This window comes from Eptatretus burgeri, chromosome 4 (genome assembly GCF_056783735.1).
Source record: "Eptatretus burgeri isolate ZD-2024b chromosome 4, Ebu_testis_v1, whole genome shotgun sequence".
NCBI classification, from domain to species: Eukaryota; Metazoa; Chordata; class Myxini; order Myxiniformes; family Myxinidae; genus Eptatretus; species Eptatretus burgeri.
This window is the reverse complement of record NC_140964.1, coordinates 6,230,908-6,256,273: the sequence shown is the minus strand read 5'-3', so window position 1 is coordinate 6,256,273 and position 25,366 is coordinate 6,230,908. Positions and strand designations below refer to the sequence as shown.

Here is a 25,366-nt window from a genome sequence, read left to right as displayed (position 1 = left end):
TAATTCACATGAAAGTAAACCGAGGTCTGGAAATGTGTTTACCCTGCAGGTAATTTATGTACAAGCTCCTCCATGATCAATGTAATGAAAAAAAAAAAAAAACACATCCTCAAGAACTCTCTGACATCCTATTCATGTATAATCGTAATTTTAATACCACTCCAATTTCAATTGCACTCTAAAAATAAAATAAAACAACCACTTATAAATCCTTGTTAAACTGACGAATTGTTGACTCAGTCAGACAATTGTTGACTTGTTGACACGGCTGGCTCAGTCGGAGACACCACTTGCCTTCAAAGGAATGAGAAACGTGCAGAAACAGCACAAAGATAGTGGCCATGATATTTTGGGGGTCACCAACGTGGAACGTGGTCTGTTAGCTTTTAAAAATAAACTTGGAAAAAAAAAAAAGAGTAAGGATGAGCTGTGGCTCATGGCAAAGGAGGAGGTGAGGTCGTTTGTGGGTCTGACAGGGTACCATTGAGACTACATCCCGAATGATGTGGCCAATCCTTTACCGCGTACTGATTTGACCAGAAAGGGGCAACCAAGTAAAGTGGTATGAGGGGGATGCTCAAGAAGGACCGACATGACCCTGGAGGAAAACCGCAACAGCAAACCCACATTGAGACGACCAGACCCGAGTAGGCCATTTGTACTCAAGATCGATGCTTCTGATATTCACTGGTAATGGAGCCGTTTTATTAATGTCCGTTGAACTTTGAACAGTTTTCTTCAGTTTTGCGTGTGTGTGTGTGCGTTTTAATGTTGAAGGCTCCAGTCACAGACTCCTGTCACAGACTTAAGGCCAGGCCTTGGATAAAAGAAATGCGTCGATAGAAAAGTGAAGCAAGAGAGAATCGTTTAAGAGTTTTTGAGGAAGTCAAAAAAAAAATCTCCTTTTAAAAAAAGGGAAGGTCATAAGTGTTTGGAAAGACATGAGAGGTAAAGAGTTCCAGAGTTTAAGGCCCGGTCACACCTTGACGTTTTAGCCAGCGATGGCAACGTATTAAAATGTATGTAAAACGCTGGCTTACGTTGAACTTTTGATGTTTTTTTTTTAAAGATTTGGACGTATTCATAACGAGTTGGTCATATGTATAACGCATTGGTAACTGACACAGAACGTTTCGTTGTGTTATAGATAACTTATACCAACGAATGCTGAAGCTGTTGTCGGCCTACACAACCGATGCCCAACGATAGTCTAACTTAGGCATAGCGCGTTGCACGCATCGCCGACGATGTCATGACGTAGCCTATTAAAAGGCTGACACACAACGATTCGAATCATAACTGCCGTAGAAATGGAAGTGACAACATCGCGGTCACACCTTGGCGATCTTGCCAGCATATGCCGACCTAAGAAAAATGTGTCTAAAACGTTGGGGCACGTCAAATACGGTATGAGTAAGTTTGGTATACGTGAGTACAACGCTAAAGTACGCTATCATACGTCGTAGTAAGTAGAGTACGTCAAGAAATTTTAAACATGTTCAAAATTTTACGACTTACTCCGCGTATGACACACGTTCCGCATGCGATGGGGATAAGTTGTACACACGATATGCGGACGCTTACACACATCCACAAAGGCTACTTATAAGCTACTCATAAGTCGAAACACGTCGCGGTAATGTCTTTTTTACGCGAAACTTATTTCTAACTTATGTTTGACGTGCTTTGAACCAATTATTTACGTAGTCCCAACACACATCGACGTATGTAGACGTATTCCAATGACGTCTTCCGGTCGACAAAAAAATGAACGTGTTTCTAGCTTACAACTGCCATATAAAGACGTGTTCCCAGCGGTTTTGGGAATTGGTATATAAAAATGCTGCTCATAAAAGGGGAACCCAACAGTGTTTTCGAGTCCTTTTTGAGTCGATGTCCATGTCAGCAGTAACAGTATCAGTATCAGTATTAGTATTAGTAGTAGTTTGTTCATGTTGGCAGCAGAAGGTGAGTGTGAGGGGGAGGGTGTGGGTTATGATGGATCGTCCTTGCGTCCGAATGTCCATGGGTAGGAGACATCTTTTCACCATTGCTCGAAGTTCTTCGCGGCTAATTTTTTATGGGGCTTTTTCAACATTGAGCTATAGCTTGTTTTTACGATTTAGGTCTATTCATAACGGGTTGGACAAATGCACAATGAACTAATAATGTGCATAGAGCGCTTTGATTACTTATAGATACGATATACTAACAAATAATTATCGTGAAGCCGGCGTTCACAAACTATGCCCAACGATAGCCTAACTTATCCATATCGTGCGGCAGTTTATCTTTGCCGGTGACGTCGGGTTTGCTATTCATAGGCTGCCACTCAACGATTGAAAATGGCTGCATCTCCACTATTGAAAGTAGATGCTTGCGCTCAACAATTGGATTTTTTTTTACACTCAACGACTTTTAAACGGTACCACTCAACTATTTTCATTGTTTACAATGAACGATTTAAATTGCTGTCACTCGCCTTTGTTTTTTGACGCTGGGGTTTTGAAATTTGAAGCGTTTCTTCTGAACGTGTTAAAACGCTCAAACTCGACTATTTTAAATCGACGCTGCCGATGGACAATTGGAATCATAGCCAAGCTAGACATCGAAGCGTGAACATCCTCGTCATGCCGAAGAAAAGTTTGAAGAATGCTGCAAATAAGTGTCCTGGCCGTGGCCGTGGACGCTGACGCAAGGACGATCCATTATACCGACGTCTTTCAGCCTATGAGTAACTTAAAAGTAACGTCTGTCGATGTGTGGCAACGATCACGTAACGTGCCAACAACACGTTAATCATAGGTTAGAAATAAGTTTCGGGTACGCTAAACATTACCTCGGCGTGTCTCAACTTATGATTAACTTACAAGTAACATGTGTTGACGTCTGTCAACGATCGCAGACCGTGCATACAACTTGTGGCTAGCGTAGCGGAACGTGTGAGTCATACGCCGGCATACGTTGTGAAATTTCAAGCATGAAAAAATTTGAGGACAACCAAAAAGTACAACGTTTAAAGCCAGCGTACAACGACGTATGGCAGTGTTTTTCAGCATGCTCTCAATGTTATCAAAACTTACCCATAACGTATTCAACGTGTGCCAGCGTTTTAGAAAAAAAATTCAAAAATCGGCATACGTTGGCTAAAACGTCAAGGTGTGACCGGGCCTTTAGCAGTGAAGGGGAAGAAACAAACAATCGTAATGGCGGCTCACCCTTGAGTTGCCAATGGCCACACAGTGATCATGCAATGTAGTGCCTTGTCGAGTGTTTGTGGCCTCGCAAATGTCAGAGGTACACAAGCAGAAAGTTCTTGGGAGCAGAAAGTGAAGTAATATGTACAGAAAAGAGAACGAGACTCGATTTTGCGGTGTAAATTGAGTGGTCGAGTTTTGAGGTCAGATTGGGAGAGTTTATTAGTGGGATTACTTTGGATTCATTCCTGTCCAGCAAGTATGGGGAGATAGAACCTCCATATATGAGAGCAGCACTCGAAACAAAGATGAATTAATCCTTTATATATTTGAAGCAACTGTTCGGATGAGAAGGATTTTCAACATCGAAACAGGACTCTGAGTTTCTTGGAGGCAGGTTTCGCTATTTGTATAATGTGTGGATTCCAGGATAAATTTGATGTTTGGGTAATATCTAGTAGGTTTATTGTATAACATGGTCTAATTGTGGAGCTTTCAAAGGAAATGAGAGAGAGAGGGGGAGAGGGAGAGTGAGAGAAAGGGGGGAAGGGGGGAGGGGAGAGGGAGAGGGAGAGGGAGAGGGAGAAAAAAAAAAAGAGTGCCAGTTTGAGTGTGATATATCGGAAGAGATTGAGTTTTTGAAGCATTAAACTTACATTCTCCCCACTGAGAAATCTTATCCAAATCCGAATTTAAAGAGGTGGCTGTGATGAAACGAGATGTAGATCGAGTGAGGGAAGACGGGGCAGATGGGAAAAACAGGGAGGAATGTAATGTTGAGTCATCAGCAGACGAGTGCATTTGGTTATTTGTGGAAGAAAGAAGGTCATTGACAAAAAGAAGGAAGCATGTTGGGGACAGAACAGAACCCTGAGGTACACCGCTGTTGATAAGAAAGGGGGGAGATGTTGAACCATCAACAATTACGGAGATAGGGCGGTCGGAGAGAAAGCTTGATATGAGAGAGCAGAGTGAAGGAGGAAAGCCGAAAGAGGGAAGCTTGGATATCAAACCCCAATGCTAAACTCTGTCGAAGGCTTTTGAGATATCAAGGTCTATAACAAAGGATTTCCTAAAGTCTCTCAAAGAAGAGGCCAGACATTCGTAATGTAAGGAATGATATCACCTGTAGATCTTGCCTTGCGAATTCTATATTGATGGTCAGAAAGTGGACTGTGAGATTCAAGATGCTTGAGAAAATGGGAATTGAGAAGATATTCAAAGACTTTGGAAAAAGTAGAAGTCAGAGCAATAGGATGGTAGTTAGAAGGGTTAGAACGATCACCCTTCTTTAAAATAGGACGTACTAAGGCATGTTTCCAGGAAAGAGGAAAAGTTTTTGGGTTTTTAAACAAAAACAAAACAAACGAGCAAGGTTCAAGTTCTGAAGCACATTCCTTCAAGACACGGGGAGGAATGACATCTTGCTCATTGGCCTTGCTTATGTCCAGAGAGAGGATAATTTTTTTGACTGCATGAAAAGAGATCATAGGGAGGGACATACGTGGGATTGGTGAGGGGAGCATCAGAGGGAGATGGAATGTTCGAGTCATCCAGTGTGGAGTTAGAGGATAGAAGAGAACCAAAAAGAGTTACTTTATCGGTCGGAGAGACACCGATTGGATCATCGGAATGGAAATGCGAAGGAAAGGTAGAGTGACAGAAGTTGTTGGAGATACTTTTAGCTAATGACCAGAAAGATCTATTAGTGGAAGAAGATGAGAGGTTTTCACATTTCTTTTGAATAAAGAAATGCTTCGCTTCACGAATAACATGTTTGCAATGATTTCTGGCAGATATGAAAGCTGAATGAGAGTCGGAGGAAGAAGTTTTCCCATGTCGGATGTGCCACGTTACTTGCATGAATGTCCACAAAGCAGGAATTATTGAACCAATAATTGGTAGAGGAGACAGACTTGAATGAGAAGGGGATATAAGCCTCCAATTACTACAACAATAACTTCAGCTATACGTTCAGCAGAAATAGAGGCATCGCTCGAAGAGAGGTGGTAATCTTCGCAGGGAAAAATCAGAAAATAAATTTTGTAAACCAGTCCAATCAGCATTATTGAAATTCCAAAACTGGCATTTCGTTGGAGCAGTCGGAGGAGAAGGAGTGGTGCTATGTGAAGACAAGTTTACGAGAATATGGTCAAGATAAGCAATTGGAGGTGAAATTGTGCAACTACAACCCAACGGATTGGAGGTGAAGAACAAATCTAAAGTACTGGAAGAGTGATCATGGCGATCTGGAATATGGGTCAGATGGTTGAAAATTTGTTCCAAGTCATTGAGAATGGAAAATGTATGAGCTTCAACTCCCCAACATTCATGTGGGAAGATTTCAATCACTCTCTGTGGTGCACATTCTCTATTTAGGAGACTTCAATGTACACCACAGGCTTGGGTGTGAGGACGTCATGACCTCGTGGCACAAATTAAGATAGTTAAAGAACCAGTGTTGACCTCCCATGCACCTGTACACCACACACACACACAGAGAAATAGATAGATAGATAGATAGATAGATAGATAGATAGATAGATAGATAGATAGATAGATAGATAGAGAGAGAGAGAGAGAGAGAGAGAGAGAGAGAGAGAGAGAGAGAGAGAGACAGAGACAGAGACAGAGACAGAGACAGAGACAGAGACAGAGACAGAGACAGAGACAGAGACAGAGACAGAGACAGAGACAGAGACAGAGACAGAGACAGAGACAGAGACAGAGACAGAGACAGAGACAGAGACAGAGACAGAGACAGAGACAGAGACAGAGACAGAGACAGAGACAGAGAGAGAGAGAGAGAGAGAGAGAGAGAGAGAGAGAGAGACAGAGACAGAGACAGAGACAGAGACAGAGACAGAGACAGAGACAGAGACAGAGACAGAGACAGAGACAGAGAGAGAGAGAGAGAGAGAGAGAGAGAGAGAGAGAGAGAGACAGAGAGAGAGACAGAGAGAGAGAGAGAGAGAGAGAGAGAGAGAGAGAGAGAGAGAGAGAGAGAGAGAGAGAGAGAGAGAGAGAGAGAGAGAGAGAGAGAGAGAGAGAGAGAGAGAGAGAGAGAGAGAGAGAGAGAGAGAGAGAGAGAGAGAGAGAGAGAGAGAGAGAGAGAGAGAGAGAGAGAGAGAGAGAGAGAGAGGCAGGAGAGAGAGAGAGAGAGAGAGAGAGAGAGAGAGAGAGAGAGAGAGAGAGAGAGACAGAGACAGAGACAGAGACAGAGACAGAGACAGAGACAGAGACAGAGACAGAGACAGAGACAGAGACAGAGACAGAGACAGAGACAGAGACAGAGACAGACAGAGAGAGAGAGAGAGAGAGAGAGAGAGAGAGACAGAGACAGAGACAGAGACAGAGACAGAGAGAGAGAGAGAGAGAGACAGAGAGAGAGAGAGAGAGAGAGAGAGAGAGAGAGAGAGAGAGAGAGAGAGAGAGAGAGAGAGAGAGAGAGAGAGATAGAGATAGAGTCCTTCCTTCTCAATGGTGGAGTAGTTCCTCTTATGATTCATCAGAATGTTCTTCACAAAACTGACAGGTGGGCCTTCATGTCACTTTAACATGGTCTAAGGGGTCTAAAAGGCCAAAAATTCTGAATTCCACTTCCATGATGTGAAAACTTAAGCTGGCAGGGTAATTATCACCACGAAGGCTTTGGACATTTCCCAAGGTGTCCTCAATGTCCAGATCCCATTAATATTGAGTATCTCCAGAGTAATATGCAGTTTCCTCTATGCCATCATTTATCGGTGCAGCTGCACAAACCATCGTTGGTGTGTATGCCAATTGCAGCTCAACCGATCAGCAACTGAAATCGTCCAGAAAACGTTTCCTCCTCGCCATGTGTCGAAAGCGTGCTGTTTGGAAACGGGAAGCTTTCACAATATTATCGTCTCATCTCACTTCCTATCGGAGTTGTGTTTCCATCCATAACTATGACTTGTGCAAACTAATCTCAAACTGCATGGATGACATTATGTGAGGTACGAATTACAAAAACAACTTATTACAGTCTCCTTTGCATCTGTTTAAACCTTATATACCCTCTGGACCTTTTCAGATCCTTTATAATCTTTAAACCTTTACACCCTTCAGAACACTAAGACACCCAATAACTTTTATACCTCTAAGACCCTTAAGACCCTTTGTAACCCTAATACCCTTTATAACCAAGACTCTTTAAGACCCCCAGGACCCGAAAGACCATTTATAACCCCATTAGAGCCCATAGTCCAATAAAACTATAGACGCTGTTAGACCTTCTCTCTAAAAGCATGATGCAATAACATTTGAGGTTCACTAGTCATAATCAAAAGGACCCCATTGGTAAACCACATCAGTACCAAGCTAAGAGGGTGCAAAATATAATTCATTAATGAAACTTTTTTTATTTTTAGGTTCTGTTCATCTTGGTTAGTTGCATTGGGAAAAGTCCCATGTGGCAAAGAGAATTTCCCACATGGTGAAGATAAAACGGTGTCCACGACAACAATTTTACGCCAATTATAATCAAATGGGATCTTCTTATGATTTTATTATTGCCAAACCTTAGGAATTTTTCAAAATATCAGATTGAAACTTACACAGCTCATTTTCACGCATGTGTAGTATGTGTGAGTGTGTGAGTGTGTGAGTGTGTGAGTGTGTGAGTGTGTGAGTGTGTGAGTGTGTGAGTGTGTGAGTGTGTGAGTGTGTGAGTGTGTGTGTGAGTGTGTGTGTGAGAGTGAGTGTGTGTGTGTGAGTGTGTGTGTGAGAGTGAGTGGAGTGTGTGTGAGAGTGTGTGTGAGAGTGTGTGTGTAAGAGTGTGTGTGTAAGAGTGTGTGTGAGAGTGTGTGTGTGTGAGAGAGTGTGTGTAAGAGTGTGTGTGAGAGTGTGTGTGAGAGTGTGTGTGAGAGTGTGAGTGTGAGTGTGAGTGTGAGTGTGAGTGTGAGTGTGAGTGTGAGTGTGAGTGTGAGTGTGAGTGTGAGTGTGAGTGTGAGTGAGTGTGAGTGTGTGTGTGTGTGTGTGGGTGTGTGTGTGTGTGTGTGTGTGTGTGTGTGTGTGTGTGTGTGTGTGTGTGTGTGTGTGTGTGTGTATAAAATCTGGTCAAAATCAGTCAAGGTCAAGGCCATCCAAAACATGTAAAACATATTAGGCAGCAATTACAAAATGTTTCAACTAAATTGGTGATGCACAACATTCCATCATGTAAAACACTTGATAGCTCAAATTTTCATAATTACAAAATTGCTGTTTCCATGGCAACTATTGTTTATTTGGATTTCACAAGTATCGTGCTATGCACGACATCTTTCTTGGTTGTTGTATTTGTTTGTTTGTTTGTCTGTCTGTCTGCGAGCAGGATATCTCAAAAAGGTGGGGACGGATTCACATGGAAGTTGGTGGACAGGTGGAGGTGCGACAAGGAAGAATTGATTACATTTTGGTGAAGATGCAGAAACGGATACTCAAATTTTTTTAAGCAATTCGTCACCATTGAGTGATAGGGAAATAACGATACGTAGCACAATATCTCAAAACATTGTGGACGGATTATGACAAAACATGGTGGACACGTTGGGTAGGTGACACGAACAAGCCAATTTGATTTTGGTTGAAGTCCGGATCCAGATCCTGCCTTATCAGTGGGATACAAACCTTAAACTATTCAGCCTGACGGACGTGCGTGATCTCTAGTTCCAAAGGTCCCTCCACCACTACGAGATACATTTTCTGTTGAAAATTCTGTTGCACCCTGAGAAAAATTTTAGCTTATATCACAGAGGTCTGGATATCTCAAAATACTTTTCTATCCCTTCATCCACATTGATTCCTTCATGACATTGCAATAATTACTCTTACATTTTCACTCTAACAGTAATTCGTTCAAAGAATGAACACAAAAGCAACAGCACGAGATAAGGCATGATCATGATGTCATCATGTCGGGATTCCAACAGTTTTCTTTCAGTTTAGTGTTAAACAGCACTAACAAATGTTTAAAAAGGTAATCATACATGTTTTGTGGTTTATAATTTATTTGTTTGCTTCGAGTAGGGGTGCTCCATGAAATGTCATTATAAGCTATTTATACACATTAACATAGCATTTGTCCAAAGAGGAAAATCCCATTGGGGAGGAGGGATATTATTAATATTAATATCATTTTGTAATCATTAGTGGTGTTATTTATTAGTTTTATTATTAGAAGTGACCTTGGAAAAATGCCTCGATTAGCTATCTTAACATGAATATACACCTTAACATGGATTTCACTAAGGCGGAAAAAACCCTTGTGGAGGGGGTGAAATGAAGTCGCTACAACCTCGGTCGTGTGGTCCTTTGTCTCCCTGGCAATTTTGGTTGAGATTGGATAAGTAACGATGGAATGCATCACGGTCAGACAGACAGACAGACAGACAGACAGACAGACAGACAAACAGGAGTGAAAACAAAACCACCGTTTACCTTTGGTGGCAGAGCAAATCACTTTTCGCCACATCAACAGTCGTGTAACAGATTTCTGAGTGAAAATATTTTTATTCCAAATGTGATGTTTATATTTTAGTTTTTCCATGGAAAGCAGACTTCCTGACACCTCACAACACTCACCTCGAGCATGATCGCATGGGATTGCCACGTGGAAAATGGTGACTGCAGTTGCAGATCACAAGGTAACTTTGCTCATCACACCACAAGCAGAACACAAAGTGGGTTCAAGATGATGCTCATTCAATAAATAATGTCTCCTCGGGACGAAGGCTTTGTACCATCGCCCCGATGTCCCGTTACCTTACCCTCAATCTGGCTCACGTGTTGCAATACAAGGAAGGTTTTCCGGTTTATTATTTACAAGTATTGGAAAACTTCCCTGCAGAGAAACAGCTATCCATTTCATAATTTGGAATCCTTCACAACGCACATTCACTGGAACCATGCGGTTCATCGGGGACACGAACCCGTTGTGCTCACAAGGAGAAAGGTGATAAAACGTCATGAAAACGATCACCATCAGTTCATGGACCAATCTCAAAGTATGTATGTGATTGTTCGACAAGACAAATACAAACCAAGATCATATAGATGGAGATATATAAATATATACATATATATATATATATATATATATATATATATATATATATATATATATATATATATGTCTGTCTGTCTGTCTGTCTCTCCCTCCCTCTGCATGCATGCATTCCCTTGCTCGTGTCCATTTATCAGCCCCACATTGCCTTACTCTTCCATGAGCCTCGATCTTGTATATACTGTACAATAAAAACCATTCGAATGACAAACATCATTGGCAACCGTTTAATGGTGTGACCACAAAATTAACGGTGGTCAGAAAGGCTGCGCCATCGCTAGAAACCTCATTAGAATTGTTGGAGCCATTCCAAGGCTACAGTCAGAGGGGGACAGGGGGACAATGGGTAGGGGGGGGGAGACAGTGACTATGTCGTCAGGTCCAAACTTGGGTAAACACATCAATGGCAAAGTACAGACTAGATCCCAAGGGTAGACAGACAGACAGACAGACAGACAGACACACACACTTTCAGAATGACTTATCGACTTGCAAGGTCTTCCTCCAAGATTAGTTGCGGTGTAACCACATACATAACAAAGATGGTATCGCACCACATCAGCATTACACTGACCTGCGCTGGATGTTAACGAAGATGTGATTGTTAGGGAAAGGAAAGGTTTCCCTATTCATGTAATCGATACATTTTTCAGAGTGCACAATCCAAAATGCACCCAAATGTACTCACACTTATGTGGGAGGGAGTGTGCGCAGTCATCAAAATGGCAAAGGAACAATCAATGATGGTGGGTGAACACACAGGTAAGGTAATGTCAGACATTCAGCAGCACGGAGCTGTGCCAAGGGTCGTGCATAACACGAAAGGGTAATTAAATAACTGGTGAGTGAGGACCGATGCATTTCTTTATATAAAGTAACAAGTCGAGGCTCATGGAGGAGCGAAATGACAGGGGGCAATATGTGTACAAAGGAAGGGGCAAACACACACACACACACACACACACACACACACACACACACACACACACACACACACACACACACACACACACACACACACACACACACACACACACACACACACAGCAAGGGGGGAGATGTATTAATATTAGTACATTATTTTTATTATTAGTAGTAATTACTTTATTGTGATGCAGAAAATGAGTGGAAAAAAAAAGAAAGAATCAAATCCTCAAACAATGGATATTCTTCTTCTTCATCATAATAATCATCAACCTGTTTTCAGTTGACTGCAGCACCAAAGCCTCCCTCAACTCACGCTGGGGACATTGGCAAACTGTGTGAGAGTCTCACCAAGTGTGAGAGTTTGGACGGGAATTCGTAATTTGTTCAGAGTGCCGGCGATAATTCGTCACGAAGGACGACGAAGATCTGGCTCAACGTCCAGTCCATCCGAGGGACGGTCCCGTCCATACTTGATACGATGATGCATCACCCTAACATGCAAAAAACCAGGATGGAGGCTTTTACCTTGGTCAGGATTCAAACTCAGGCTGGAGAGCTCAGAGGTGAGTGTGTGTACCTCGAGGCTATATCACGAGGACAGGCCAACAGGTTGGTTACCTCACCTGTAATATACCACCACCTTTTTGGCCTTGCACCCTCTCCCCTCCCTTGGCTCTGTTCCTCCCAGGTTTCTGCAGGGCACACACATGGTCTGCCAGTACAGTAACCCCCCTTCTTGTTCAACTCCCAAAACCCAGGCTCACTGTTCACCTTCACTCATTTGTTTCTCTTGTCTCTCACCTGTGGAACCACCTTCCACAGCCTGTTCAGTCCCATTCTTCCCTCCAGGGCTTTGAGATACCTGTTAACCACAACTTCAGGTCATCCCCCAACCATACTCATGATCTCTTCTACCCCAAACGACCCCATTCCCAAGAACCCTCCCCCCTCCCCCATTTTCCAGGTGAATGTGATTTTCTCCTCTTTCCTTCACCACTTTTCGTTTGTTAGCTGCCAGTCGGTTTATTCCTTCTGTGTTTTAATAACAGCCTCCCCCTTCTTGCTGTGATTCGTTCAGCTTGTGTGTTGCTTCTTCACCCCCACGTGTCATTCTCTTCTAGATCTATCTCTATATCTATATCTCTCGATCTATCTCTATATCTATATCTCTGGATCTATATCTCTCGATCTATCTCTATATCTATATCTCTCGATCTATCTCTATATCTATATCTCTGGATCTATCTCTATATCTATATCTCTCGATCTATCTCTATATCTATATCTCTCGATCTATCTCTATATCAATATCTATCTCTATATCTTTATCAATATCTATCTCTAGATCAATATCGATCTCTAGATCAATATCGATCTCTAGATCAATATCGATCTCTAGATCAATATCGATCTCTATATCAATATCGATATCTATCTCTATATCTATCTCTCTACATCTATCTCTCTACATCTATCTCTCTACATCTATCTCTCTACATCTATCTCTCTACATCTATCTCTCTACATCTATATCTCTACATCTATATCTCTACATCTATATCTCTACATCTATATCTCTACATCTATATCTCTACATCTATATCTCTACATCTATATCTCTACATCTATATCTCTACATCTATATCTCTACATCTATATCTCTACATCTATATCTCTACATCTATATCTCTACATCTATATCTCTACATCTATATCTCTACATCTATATCTCTACATCTATATCTCTACATCTATATCTCTACATCTATATCTCTACATCTATATCTCTACATCTATATCTCTACATCTATATCTCTACATCTATATCTCTACATCTATATCTCTACATCTATATCTCTACATCTATATCTCTACATCTATATCTCTACATCTATATCTCTACATCTATATCTCTACATCTATATCTCTACATCTATATCTCTACATCTATATCTCTACATCTATATCTCTACATCTATATCTCTACATCTATATCTCTACATCTATATCTCTACATCTATATCTCTACATCTATATCTCTACATCTATATCTCTACATCTATATCTCTACATCTATATCTCTACATCTATATCTCTACATCTATATCTCTACATCTATATCTCTACATCTATATCTCTACATCTATATCTCTACATCTATATCTCTACATCTATATCTCTACATCTATATCTCTACATCTATATCTCTACATCTATATCTCTACATCTATATCTCTACATCTATATCTCTGCATCTATATCTCTACATCTATATCTCTACATCTATATCTCAACATCTATATATCTCTACATCTATATATCTCTACATCTATATATCTCTACATCTATATATCTCTACATCTATATATCTCTACATCTCCATATCTCTACATCTCCATATCTCTACATCTATATCTCTACATCTATATCTCAACATCTATATATCTCAACATCTATATATCTCTACATCTATATATCTCTACATCTATATATCTCTACATCTATATATCTCTACATCTATATATCTCTACATCTCCATATCTCTACATCTCCATATCTCTACATCTCCATATCTCTACATCTCCATATCTCTACATCTCCATATCTCTACATCTCCATATCTCTACATCTCCATATCTCTACATCTCCATATCTCTACATCTCCATATCTCTACATCTCCATATCGATATCTCCATATCGATATCTCCATATCGATATCTCCATATCTATATCTCTATATCCATATCTATATCTCTATATCCATATCTATATCTCTATATCCATATCTATATCTCTATATCCATATCTATATCTCTATATCCATATCTCTATCTCCATATCTATATCTCTATCTCTCTACATCTATCTATCTATCTATCTATATCTCTCTCTCTCTCTCTCTCTCTGTCTCTCTCTCTCTCTCTCTCTCTCTCTCTCTCTGTCTCTCTCTCTCTCTCTCTCTCTCTCTCTCTCTCTCTCTCTCTCTCTCTCTCTCTCTCTCTCTCTCTCTCTCTCTCTCTCTCTCTCTCTCTCTCTCTCTCTCTCTCTCTCTCTCTCTCTCTCTCTCTCTCTCTCTCTCTCTCTCTCTCTCTCTCCCCGCTCTCTCTCTCCCCTCTCCTCTAGGTGTTTCCCCCCTTCCACTCTGTTCTAGCTCTTCCACGAGGCCTAAACCATATATACCAAACAAACCATAAACCCTTCCATGAGCTTAAAATGTGCATGACTTCGACAATGTAAAATAATAAAATTAAGTAACTGGCTGTGACATCATAATCATCATGTGACGATTAAGGACAATTTGGATATCCTATTAATACCAATTCTTCTTCTTCTTCATCCTCTCTCCCCTTTATAAGGGGCAAGGCAAATATCATTATTAATTTCTTGACATATTCATAGCAGAGACATTGCAATCTTAACTCTCGCTCAAGAAAGGATGGTTTTTCCGGGTTGGGGGAAATACTATTACGAATCTGGAAGCCATGAGCACTCAACATACAGGTCCTATAGAACAGTTATATTGGTAAGTATGTGTTTTTTCGTTAGGGTCCCAGTCCTTCGTTTAATGGATGAATAAATGCACATGCGCTGTGAGTTATCTTGATAATTAGGGTTTTTACATGACTCACAACAACTACGGCTACTACATCTACAAGTACAACAACAACGCCATCTTCGCTCTCACAGTGACAACCCTCTGCTCCCGGCATTCTCCGTGCGCTCGCTGGTATGCGGGCGACGGGCGTGTTCGGAATTCGTTCAGGGATGGAATTCCATTCCCGAATATGGTCATGAACCGGTTCACTTGGCTGCGTGCCAAATAAGGGAATGCGTCGTGTCCCACCCAATGAGAGCGGGCCACAATGAGCGGACCATGCCCGAGAGCAATAAAAGGAAAGGAGAGCAAATATAATTGCGACGGATCTGCTCAAGCGGGGAGGAAGAATTCATGCCCGTTCAAAACGCATCTCCCAAGGCTGGGCGAAACGCATCTCGTCGCTGGCGTGCTCTGGTTCTCGGCTCATCTCGTCACGGGTGTGGTCTGCATCTGGCTGCCCTGGTCCGTTCTTCGCCGACTGGTGCTCCGGGAAGGTGCGGACGTTGAGCCGCACGCTCGCGGACAGGTAGCCTGCCACGTTCTCATCCCTCAGCTCAACTTCCCTCCGAGCTGAAGGGATAATAAAGACCATTTTGGATGTGCGTCTGTGTGTGGCCCATCTGTAAGTAGGAATTGGTTAAGTGCTTGTGCTGTACATGATTTCATTTCTTTATATTCGGTGTTAATTCTGCTCTGTGTTTTCCCTTCCCCACCTATTGTAAATAGATATCCATTTGTTGAATATTTCAGCTCGTTTTTTTGTGTTTTCTCCATTGGTTTAACACGGTGCGTGTTGGGTGATTAGGAAGGGCCGTTGTTGCCTTAGATGTACGTTTGGACCGACGGATCTCGGTAACCATCCGCTCGGGTTACGCACGGTTCGAGCGTGCATACGGCTCGTACCGTACGAGTGCCGTTGAGGGTGTGAATACTAGGTAGCTCACCACGTGGGTCTAGGTGTTTTGAAGTTTGGCAAATAACCCTGTACCACGTGGTGGAATTATTGACGATTCACGGTCCGGTAAGGGACCCGTCCCCTCGGAGTTTTCCGAAAGGTACGATCTAGATTTTGGGTGTTCAGTCGAGTCGACCCTACTGCTCCACCTAGTGGTTGTGCTCGCAGCCGATACCCGGCCCGCAACAATACAGTGGTACCCCGAAGGTAGAAAATCAAATAGACATTCCGACAAAAACATCATTCACTTGGAATGATGGGAACAAAGGAAATTCCATGACGGCCTGTTAAGGAATGATGGGAGTAAAGATTACACCAAAAACCGAGGGATGAAGGATTAAATATACATATGTAGGAAGGATTCCAAATGAAGGAATGAGGGATTACAAAGGAAGGAATGTAGGATTATAAACGAAGGAATGAGATTATAAATGAAGGAATGAGACATTATAAACAAAGGAATGAAGGATTATAAACAAAGGAATGAAGGAATATAAAAAAGGAATGAGGGAGTATAAACAAAAACAAGGAAACACAAGGAAATCAGACGCAGGTGGAGACCATTCGGCCCATCATGCCTGTGCGACATCAACACCACAACAATTTATCAACACAAGATCAAAGAAGAAAATGAAAATTTTATTATTTTGTTTTTTAATCATGTGTTTTTATATGTAATATATATATATATATATATATATATATATATATATATATATATATATATGTATGTATGTATGTATGTATGTATGTATGTATGTATCTATGTATGTATGTATGTATGTGAAAAACCCGGGCATAGTGCTACTGTAATCCGGCGACTCGGAAGCTTGGGTTGGAGGATCGCTTGAGGACGGGGGCTCTGCGCAGGGCCGCGCTATGAGAGGGTGTAGGGCAGCCCAGAATCATGGCGAAACCCAATCCTTATCCCTGTGTCGTAAGAGGCGACCAGGGTTGCGTCAGGAAGGGCATCCGGCGTAAAACCTATGCCAAATCAGTATGCGGATCATAATGGATGATCCGCTGTGGCGACCCCTAACGGGAGCAGCCGGAAGACGAACAACAACATACATACATATATATATATATATATATATATATATATATATATATATATATATATATATATATATATATATATGTGAAAATAAAAATATATTTCTATATTAGGGTTTTTTTGTAGTTTTTGTATTTATCCCTCCCCCACCCCTTCAGGGAAGGGGGTATGGACTTCGTTATAAACACACATCAACCACACAACCCCCCTTGATGAGACCCCCACCAACAGGACTCCGTACACATGTTCACAATTGCCCATCAATGCTCAAACTACCGAAGAGTCTTATCAACATCCCCATACACCTCCATCACCATAACTTCCAGGTACCTATCTAATTCCAATTTAAACTTATCGACTGTTTCTGCTGCCACTACCTTTTCCAAGGAGACTATTCCATGCAATAACTACTCTCTGAGTGAAAGTCCCCTGCCTTACTACCATCTTAACTCTCCTCTTCTTTACTCTCAGGGTCCTATCACTGTCTACTCTGCTGAATAATTCAGACACTTATTTTATCTCCACCTTTCATAATCTGAAACATCTCCATCATATCTCCTCGTAATCGCCTCCTTTCTAGTGAATAAAGCCCCGTCTCCTTCAGCCGCTCCTCATAGCCAAGTCGAGCTAGGCCCTGAATCAATCCAGTAGCCCTATGCTGAACCCTCTCTATGGCATCTATGTCCATCCTGAGTTGTGGTGACAAAAACTGCAGACAATATTCTAGATGTGGCACTCACTAAATTCCTGTACAATGTTAACACCTCCTCTTTCGATTGAGAAATGATCCCCTTCCTTATACAACCAAAAACCCCATTTGCTTTACCCATAGCTGCCTGCTGAACTACCATATGTGTTACCACCCCAAAATGAATGAGCAATTCCAAACGAATGAATTAAGGATTTAAAATGAAGTGAGGAATAACCACACAAGGCTTGGAGGGAATTAAAGACTTTTTCAACACCGAAGGCCCTAAAAATAGGGGCAAAAGTGAATTGTCCACCCACAGTGTGGAGCGGACATTTAACTGGACAGGTACTATATAAATATCCACCGTGGAAAACGAAACACTTTCCCACATCGAAAACATACAGGAACAGGCGAGAATCGTCATTCACAATTTGCCACGGCCTAGTTTTCAAGACAAGAACGAGGCTCATGGAAGAGCAAGGTTAAATCGACAGTGGGGTAGCAGGGAAACAATTGGGTACAACCAGCAAGGGGATAAATGAAAAGAGAGAGAGAGGGGTAGGGGTAGGAAGGGAAGAGGGGCACAGGAGGCTGAAGGGGGGAAAGAGGGGGAGAAGGGGGGGGAGAGGAGAATATGGAGAAGAAGAAGATGATAGAGAAATTAAAAAAAAAAGAGGAAGAGGAAAGAGAAAGAGAAAGAAACACTGAAATCAGCAAGCAAAATCAGCAAGCTTTGGGTTGGGAAGGGTTAATGTGGCGAATAAAGATCATGGTTCAGTATGGTGGATGACATGAGGTGGCGGTGTATGACCTGCTTGAAGTTCTGGAGGGAAGGGTGGGACAGAACAGACTCTGGAAGGCAGTTCCATACACGGAAGAAGCGAGGAATAAAAGAGTTGAGGTGTGCAGTCAGCCTGGATTTTGGAAGTTTAACCAAGAGGGGTTACTGGAAGAAGGTGTGCATCCTGCAGTTGCTGGGGAGGGTTGGAGGACAGAGAGACAGAGAGACAGAGGTGATGCTGAAGAACCAGCCCATAGTGCAGAGCAATACTTCACTGAGCTGTGGACAAAGACCTCATGGACTGTGAGTCGCTGTGGTTTTCCAAGGAAATACTTGGGTCGACGGAGAACGGAGCGAGCTTTGGAGGCCAACTTTGCTATGTCGTAGGTCCAGTAAGGGTCGTGGTTGATGGTGAAGCCTAAAAGCTCAAGAGACTGAACCTCTTCCAGTGGATGATCAAGGAAATAGAGAGTGAGTATTGCCCCTCCCCTCCCCCAGCAAAAGTCCCCTTCTGCCAACTATGTTGCTGGGCAGAAAGCAGAGACCCAGCCAATCACCACCAAATGGGGGCCCTGACCACTCCCGCCACTCCGGACCATTAGTAGGGGGGGGCTGTAAGCCACAAGATTGGGGGGAGGGGAGGAGTCAATAAAAGACAAGACAGCAGATTTGCAGAGAAATTCTGGGAGATTCACAGAGACATTTTGATTGGACAGATTAGCACATTGGGGAGAATGTAGTAAGATTGAGATCACAGTTCTCTCACTGAGAACCAGATCATAGATAACAGATTCCATCCTTCGCTCATTCGCTCGCTCGCTTTTCTGCACACCTTTCTCTCTTTTCTTTCCTTTCCAACTTTCTTACAAATTAGCCCACACTCACGAAGTGAAAAGCACGGTTACGCAATCGGTCGCGAAGTGGAACGTACGTACGTTCATGTCTATATTTTGTTATTCCCTTTGCTCTACAACCGCTTGTCGGATTGACACAAAATTTTCACCACAGGAGCGACGACTCATGTAGAATGTTGTAGTGATAGTTACGTCATAGGTCATGTGGTGTGGCAGCCATGTTGGAAAAAAGGAGAAACATTGGACCTCTGTATCTCTGAAACCGCTCTGTGGTATTTTTGTGTTTTTTAACTTGGCACATGCCAAGTCTTCCACATGGGAAATAGTGTAATATTTTTAATGACGTCATAGGTGCCTTTGTTATGAGGTCATAATTGCATACAAAGAACACCACATCCGATTCGTATGAAAAATTTTCAGGGCCATCTGGAATAAATTGGTCAACAGGAAAAAAAGAAAAAAAAAATTGATGACGAGATCATTGACGTCGTTTGGCAGCCATTTTTTTCCAAAAGAAAACCTAAAAAAAACTTCTTCTCCGAAACAGCTGAACAGATTGAGCCGAAACTTTAGAGGTATGACCACCTATCCATGAGAAATAAAAAGTTCCCCACATATTATGTCATCGGTCACATGGTTTGGCAGCCATATTGGATTTACCCAAAAACCTCTCACAATTTTCTCCAGAACGGTTGGACAGATTGAGGGGAACTTCACACACACGTTCCCCAAGCGTTGAGGATACCAGGGTGTTGATGAATAGTTGATAGGTCACATGGTTTGACAGCCATATTGGATTGAAGGAAAAATATATATTTTTTTAATTTTCTCTCTCAAAGCACTGCAACAATCGATGGAACAAGACTAGGCCCCCAAAACGGCCTTGAGGAACTCCAGCCTCCACCGGGAGAGGGGAGGAGAGGGTTCCATTGATGACAACACAATGACTCCGTAAGTGGAGGAAGTAAGAAATCCAGGAATGAAGGCTTTCTCTGCCACAACCAGAAAGCTTGACAAGCAAAGCAGGATGCCGGACTGTGTCAAATGCAAGAAATATGTCCAATGAGACAGTACTAACGTCGTTTGAGGTTGAGGGTCTCCATCTATTTCTGAAAGAGGAGCAGAAGCATGTCCAGAGTTTAGTGACTGGGCCAGAATCCATACTGATAGTCAGAGATCAGACAGTTTGAAAACAGGAAAGATGACATCAGAACCAAGGATGGATTCCATGACTTTGCTTTGAATTGAAAGAAAGTTCACTGGCCTATAGTTGGAAGGGTCTGTTCTTGTACCATTCTCGTGGATGGGAGTGATGTTTGCCGACTTCCATGCAGAGGAGAGGAAGCCAACGGAGGACAGACTGAATAGGGCAGATGGTGGAGCAGATGGTGAATAGGGAAGGGAAGCAAGAATGGTGGAGCACGATTTGAGAACATGGACCCATCGCTGAAGCAGGGTCAAGGCCGGACAGGACTCTCTCCACCTTCTCGGGTGGGAAGGACACTGTCCCCATCTTACTCCAAAGTCCCACCATCTAATGGACTGAGTGGGATGAGTTTGGGTACACAAGATTTGGAAGTAAAGAGTTTGGAGATTGTGCTTTATCTGCTGCAGATTCTGCAGTGCAGCCAATTGAAGCGAGTGATGGGATGAAGGGGGAGCAGGCATCAGAGACAGACTTGACAAGGTACCACCATGACTAAAGTCTGGAACCTTTCCTAAGCCTTTCATAAGGGTCTAAAAGTCTCATATGTTACACAAGTATCACACAAACCAACAAACACCACACACATTAACAACACCAGTCTGAACTTCAAACACAGCTGTGACACACCCGCCTGGGGCACAATGGGTTCCTGCAATGCCACTTCTCTCCGCAGTCAGCGGGGTCATTGAGAAATCTCTACTCCCCCCCCCCCCCAAATCACTCCCATGGGATGCCAGCAGACAGAGTTTGACATTGGCACAAATCCTGATAATGGGGAAGCTGAGTTGTTCAAAAATCTTTTTCCCCCATTTGCTTTGTTGAGTTACTATAGATCCATTATTATAATACTTTTATCTTTGATGTGGAACTATCCTACACCTGCGACAAAACACTCAGTATAAAACTATCAAATAAAACAAATCAATACTCTTTATCATCAATCATTAATTATTATTCAAGTATAAAATACAAGAGAAAGGTAAAGCCCATCGTCATCAATAATCACTCCCTCGAAACAAGGGAATGGGGCTGGCAGGATGGGCGAGAGGTATGCACATCAGTGTCGAATCCCGACCCAGCTATAAACTGTCATACTAGTGTTTAACAGACAGGGTGATCCATAAACGTGTGTGCCGTCCCTCTAATGGATGTGAAACTGGGAGGCCCATCTGCCGGCATTAGATGGTGGATGTTAAAGATCACACGGTGTCCTTCGCAAAAAGTTGGCAAGCTATCTCCGGGCAGGAATTTGTAACGTGTTCATGGTGCCGAATGACTGCTGGCAAGGCAATGGCAAACCACCCAGCATAACCCTTGCTCAGGAAGCTGCCTCGGCGGAACCGACACTGTGTGAAGAGTATGGTACATCAGAGATATCAGAAACAAGGGAATATGTGGACCAACGTCATGTTTAAACCAGACCAGGTGACCCCACCCTGAAAGTTGTAAATGAGGCAAGCTAGGTTTTTAAGACAATCCAATCGTGACATCGCAGTTCTTCTGAAGATTAGAATCCAAACTCATAATGTTACTGTCTTCTGGTTGATTTCAACCCACAATACATGAGATGCCAGTCCAGACTATTCACCCAAAAGTCACCACTCTAACCATATGATGAAATGGTGGGAATTATGTATCAGCTCTTAGTCTGCCACATGAATAGGGCAAATCAAAGCTTGGACTTTAGAAGCACATTGATATGTATGTACAAACCTAAATGAAATACCTAGGATTTACAATGCCATGAGGCCTGTGTGTACACCCTAGTGCATACTGGGTAGAGTCAAAATCGAAGCACTTATGCCATGGTAATACAGCCAACACTACTACACTTATTATTGGCAAGGCCGAGATGACATACCTGGGCCTTGGTGCAGGTACGGTGCAAGAAGTTTGGTCTTCTTCTTCTCGTAGCCTTTCTGCGTAATGTCCCCTGCAAGCAATAAACAGTGCCAAGAATGAAGAATGGTGCACACGTAATGACAGGGGAGGGAGGAAGAAGATGAGGAGGGGTGTTGATCAAGTGTAAACGGCCAAGGCAGAATTCTATTTGGTGCGACAGGTAAGCTGTACGTTATGGCGAAGGAAGATTGCTATTTGCTCCATGCTTGCCATCTTCACCCAAACCACACTGCTGCCTCCCTGAGCGGCATATCGATTTCTCACTATTGTCTGTGCTGTGACCACATGATGGCGGTGCACAATGGAAGCAGAAGTGCTGCATTAACCGTGATGGCAAGTGCACACACCACAAAGCTAAGAGCGCACCAAGGTTAAAAGCAAAAAGCTAGTGAATGGTTCATTCATTAAAGTCCTTTAAAATTAGTAAAATCACTACGACTGAGTTTAAATCCGTTGGACTGAAAAATTCAAATAATTCAAAAACATCAAATAACTAAAGGAAACCAACATCATGCACACCATAAAGTTTCATATGCCCATGTTGGCTTAATGGTTAGGGTGGTGGGCTTGGGATCCTTGGATCCTGAGTTCAAATCCCCCCCCCCCCCCAGATGTTGAATTAATACAAAGTAGGGTTGACTCTGCCTGTCATCCTTCCGAGGTCAGCAAAATGAGTGCAAGCTTGCTGGTATCCTGTGTCGGAGTGGCAACCCGTCCAGGATTGTGCCCAATCGCCAAGGAGACTGCTTAGGCAGCACCAACGCTCTGCACAGAGTATGGTCCCAATGGATGGATGGATAAAGTTTCATTGAGTAGGTGTAGCTTGTACAAGCTATTAAATTATTATTATTAAAATAAATAAAACTAGAAGGCACTCGATGGAGCACATACCTCCAGCAGGCTGAACAGTTTCCGTTTTGCATTCCACTGATAGGCCGGATCTGGATCCAGACCTGAACCAAAATCTAATCAAGTTATTCTCACCACTTAACCAACTCATCCACCTAATTTTGTTATAAATTGTCAACAATTTTTTGAGATATCATGCTATATATCGTTTTTGGACCCATCTCAATTATGAAGAATCACTGAAGAAATTCTCGGATCCAGATACGGATCTTCACCAAAATCGAATTGATTCCTCCTCGTCACACAGCCACCGTGTCCACCACGTTTTGTCCAAATCCGTCAATAACTTTTTGAGATATCGTGCTATCTATCGGTTTTGGGCTTAGTTCTCAACGAACGGTGAAGAATTACTTGAAAAATCCTCGTGTCTGGATCCGTATCTCGATCTTCACCAAAATAGAAAAAAAATTGTCATCGTCACACACACAACCCGTCCCCCAAAGGTTGTCTGAATCCGTCCATAACTTTTTCAGATATCCTGCTCTCAGACAAACAAACAGAGGAAAAATCGCTCAAAGAGCGACACTTGGCAAAACATACCAAAGCAGAACGGCACTCGGTGGAGCACGTACCTCCACCAGGCTGAAAAGTTTACATTCTGTATCCCACTGATGGGCTGGATCTGAACCAAGATCTAATCCGCTTGTTCTTCACAGAATGGATCAGGACGCAACAGAATAAAATTGGAACAGTCGAAAGAAGGGCGGTAAAGACCAACACAGCAGGATTGAGGGATAAAATGGAGGGAAGCTTGGACAAGTAAGGGTTTTGTGGAGGAATGAAAGGTAAAGATGCATGGGGTGAACAAGATGAATACAGAAGCAAATTCTTACAAAGGAAAAACTGCAAATTTGGTAAGAGCTGTTTGGAGGGGGTGCGGTGTTAACGGGGGTAGAAAAGATGACGGTTTTGGATGTGGGATGATCTGAGATGGTGGTGAATAGCTGTCTTAAAGACCTGGAGAGAAGAATGAGATTGAAGGGAATGTGGAAGTTGATTCCACAGGTGGGGAAAAAAGAGAGGAACAAATGAGTGGAGGTGAGCAGTGATCCTCAATGTTGAGAGTTTTCCCAAAGGGGGGTTTATGGTGGCCATGTGTAACCAACAGAAACGGGAGGGGGGGCAATGCAAAGAAAGAACAGAGGGTACAAGACCAGAAGACAGAGACCCCTGCCTGTGATGACAAAGTGATAGGTCATGCAAAAGTCATACAAACGTGCGGTCCAATATAAGGTGTTGGTGTAACGCAAGCATGATGCGCCGAGTGGCTTCCTTCTGAACCAATGTTCCCCATTTTTCATTGTGTACATCAGTCCCATTAAATCCAAAACGTTGTCATCTTTCATCAATTTCAAATGTCATAAAGGACAGCGTCCTCTCTGCGACCGTTTTTGTAACATGGAGTCCGATATGCGCAGCCATGTCACCGATTCCAGAAATCAATTTTCGAGACGGGTGTGTGTACCTGCCGCAGGAAGGTTATGCCAACAGGGCAGAGTCCTCACTCCAAATGGCATTAAAATGGCCGTGATGTATCGTAAAAGTGAAGTACTTTGTATAATTGCTTCCTTGAAAAACATGCTGTCGCTCCAATGAGACCATTACTGAATTGCCTTTTTCTTGGATGTCGTTGCCAACGATTATTGATTTGCAAAGTTTGAACTGGCTTTACCAGTGATGGTTTGTGCTAAATTCCAACTGTCATGTCGCCCTGAATACAAACCAAATGAGAGACTTTTACTCATCTTGTTTCAGTAATTTTACAATTTCAGTTGATAATGCGGCAATTGTCTCTTTTAACTCTCTTTATTAAACACAAGACCAGGTAAAGTGTGCTGTTTTTGGAGGCCCGTACGCGCATGCTGCTGCCCTTGCCTCACACCTTGCCCGTGGAAATCACAACCTTCAAGATCTTGGAATCTCCCACGACAAAGGTGAGCCAAGGGCCTATCACTTTGCCATCGCAGGCGAGTCGGTGGTCTCTGTCTTCTGATCTTGCACCCTTTGTTCTTTCCGTGGATTCTCCTCTCCCCGCCCCCTCCAAGTTTCTGTTGGTCACATGTGGCCATAAACCACCTTTGGGAGAACTCCCAAAATCCAGGATCATTGCTCACCTCCACTCATTTGCTCCTCATTTTTTCCCCCCACCTGTGAAATCAACTTCCACATTCACCTCAATCTCCTTCTTCCCTCCAGGTCTTCAAGACGACTGTGCACC

At 42.6% G+C, this 25,366-nt stretch overlaps 1 protein-coding gene across 1 annotated transcript in view; it reads right to left on the bottom strand.

The window, feature by feature from the left end:
- Positions 1-25,366, bottom strand: part of LOC147027393 (disco-interacting protein 2 homolog C-like) — a 220,336-nt gene that overhangs the window by 105,715 nt on the left and 89,255 nt on the right. The window contains exon 2 of the mRNA XM_085876123.1: positions 22,199-22,270. Coding sequence (XP_085732249.1) covers positions 22,199-22,270 — 72 coding nt within the window. The remainder of the gene's footprint in view (positions 1-22,198; positions 22,271-25,366) is intronic.